The 1,987-nt window shown below is 52.2% G+C and overlaps 1 protein-coding gene across 1 annotated transcript; it reads left to right on the forward strand.

Annotated features, from left to right (window-relative positions):
* Positions 1–438: 438 nt before the first annotated feature.
* On the forward strand, positions 439–1,184 carry CAOG_01741 (hypothetical protein; the record flags this gene model as incomplete). Its single annotated transcript, XM_004364552.1, has 2 exons — positions 439–898; positions 1,123–1,184. The coding sequence occupies 2 exons, from the start codon at positions 439–441 to the stop codon at positions 1,182–1,184; spliced, it is 522 nt and encodes a 173-aa protein (XP_004364609.1).
* Positions 1,185–1,987: the final 803 nt, after the last annotated feature.

Raw genomic sequence — 1,987 nt, forward strand, 5'->3', positions numbered from 1 at the left:
TCAGAAGAAGTCTAGCCCAAGAGGAAGAAGCCGAGCTTGCCTCCGTGAAAAAAGAAGTTGCTGCTTTTTTGGCCTCCGCTCCAGTTGTTCCCGCTGGTAGGTAGAAACAGTTTCGTGAGTCAGTTACTCTCGTGGGCGACTCACATCCTCGCTGGACTTGTGCTCAGGCGTCGATGCGACCAAGGCTCGTTTCGAAGCGCTTACCCGTGTTGGTATCCTCAAGCCCACCGCCTACAACTTCCAAGTAATGAAACGACGTCAATCTTTGCTTGACATGATTTCGCTTCATATACTGACCGTTCCATTCGTTTTGCTCAGCCATTCGTGTCGAGCGAGAGTCCGTATCAGGACGGAGGCATTCTCGATGAGATGAAAAGCCACTACGCATCAGTGTACCAAGCACATATTCCTGATCGAAATTGTTTTCCACTCGGAGTCATGGCTAGCATGCCTAGAATCGGCAAAACCCGCGCCAGCCTCGAGTACCTGAAGCATGCCGTTCAAATGACTCGCGCAAGCGGCCATGACACGCGAGTTGTCCCGATTTACGTGACCTACAACCGCTGCACCCATTTTGGCGTTTGGGATCGTGCGCTGGGTGCTGATCTGAGCATTGCGTACCGTGTTTTGCTTGAATACGCGAGCGGTAATATGAGTTGGCCTCGCGACGTGGTGGGCAACATTGCTGCTGCAATTGGAAAAGTCTCGCTCGAAGATGCTCTGGACATCATTGCAATGCACGCCATGCAGCACAAGCCCAATCTTGATCAACTGCAGTGCCCTGGTGATCCGTCGTCCAGCACGAGTCCCAGCTTGCCCGCTCTCAACTCTTCCAACCCGCCGAAAGTTATGTTTGTGCTGATTCTGGACGAGTTTCAACGAGCTCTGATCAACAAGGGTACAACTCCGGAGCCGAGGGACCCTGCAAACAAAATCTCGAGTCCGTTCCTCCAGTCCGTCGTCACCGCCATGGGTTCCTGTGCAGTCCGGGATGCTTCATCGCGAATCTGGCATAGTACTACCCTTTTCACGGGCCTTTCCTACGGACCCCTTCAGGAGCTCTTTCGACTGTTATCGCATCCGCTCAAGCGCTTTGCCGTTCCATGCTTGACTTTCGCGCAGTCGGTAACTTGGGTGAAAGCGTTCTTGAGCGTCAAGCGACCAAAATCTTGGCCTCCAGGTGACGACATCACCAAGGATTCGGTTTTCCAACGTATGTTGATCTACGCGTCTGGCCACGCCCGGTGCATCGAGTTTATCTGCGACGCGTTGGATTCGGAGAAGTTCGTGGCCAGCCTTAGACCGCACTCCTTGGAACTACCATTCATGGAGAAAATTGAATGGGTTCTTCAATACCGTTGTAATACTCTCACGGATGAGCAAATTGAGGCCATTTTGGTTGCAGCGTTGCGGCCTGTTGGGTTTGACAAGCAAGAGAACGCTGACTCGGTTCGAAACTTGATCGAGGTGAACGGGCTGGGCACGATGATCGACTCCCAGCTCATCCTCCCAATGCATATTGCTCGTGTGTTGATTTGGCGGCTGCATTATCTCAACCGGCACCAAGCCGTGCCGTCCACCTTAAAACGTCTCTGGCGAATGCTGGATACGTTGCTTGACAACTCACGACCACATGCACCATTCTTCCTTTCCCTTGAAACGGCGTGCGCTACTGCGCTTTCTCTTCGTTTGTACTCGTTCGCTCTTGAGTATCCTCATCATACAGTTTGGACGCTTGAAACCCTGCATCGAGGCGCGCGATTCAACGCAAATTCGTCAATTGCTGGTCTTAAGATCAAAGAAGCCCAACGCCAACTCCATTGATTTGCGCCATCTTGACGGCAAGTGTCAATCTTTCCAGCCCCGACGGTCGGGTTCCCTGAAACCGTGTACTTGTAGAATGGACCAAGGGAAGATGTGGACTATCACGTGTTCTCATGAGGTAATATTGCGCGACCGAGGCTTTTCGGAGATGCTCATAGAGTAA

The sequence above is a fragment of the Capsaspora owczarzaki genome (assembly GCF_000151315.2).
Source record: "Capsaspora owczarzaki ATCC 30864 unplaced genomic scaffold supercont2.2, whole genome shotgun sequence".
In the NCBI taxonomy this organism is placed as follows: domain Eukaryota; class Filasterea; order Ministeriida; family Capsasporidae; genus Capsaspora; species Capsaspora owczarzaki.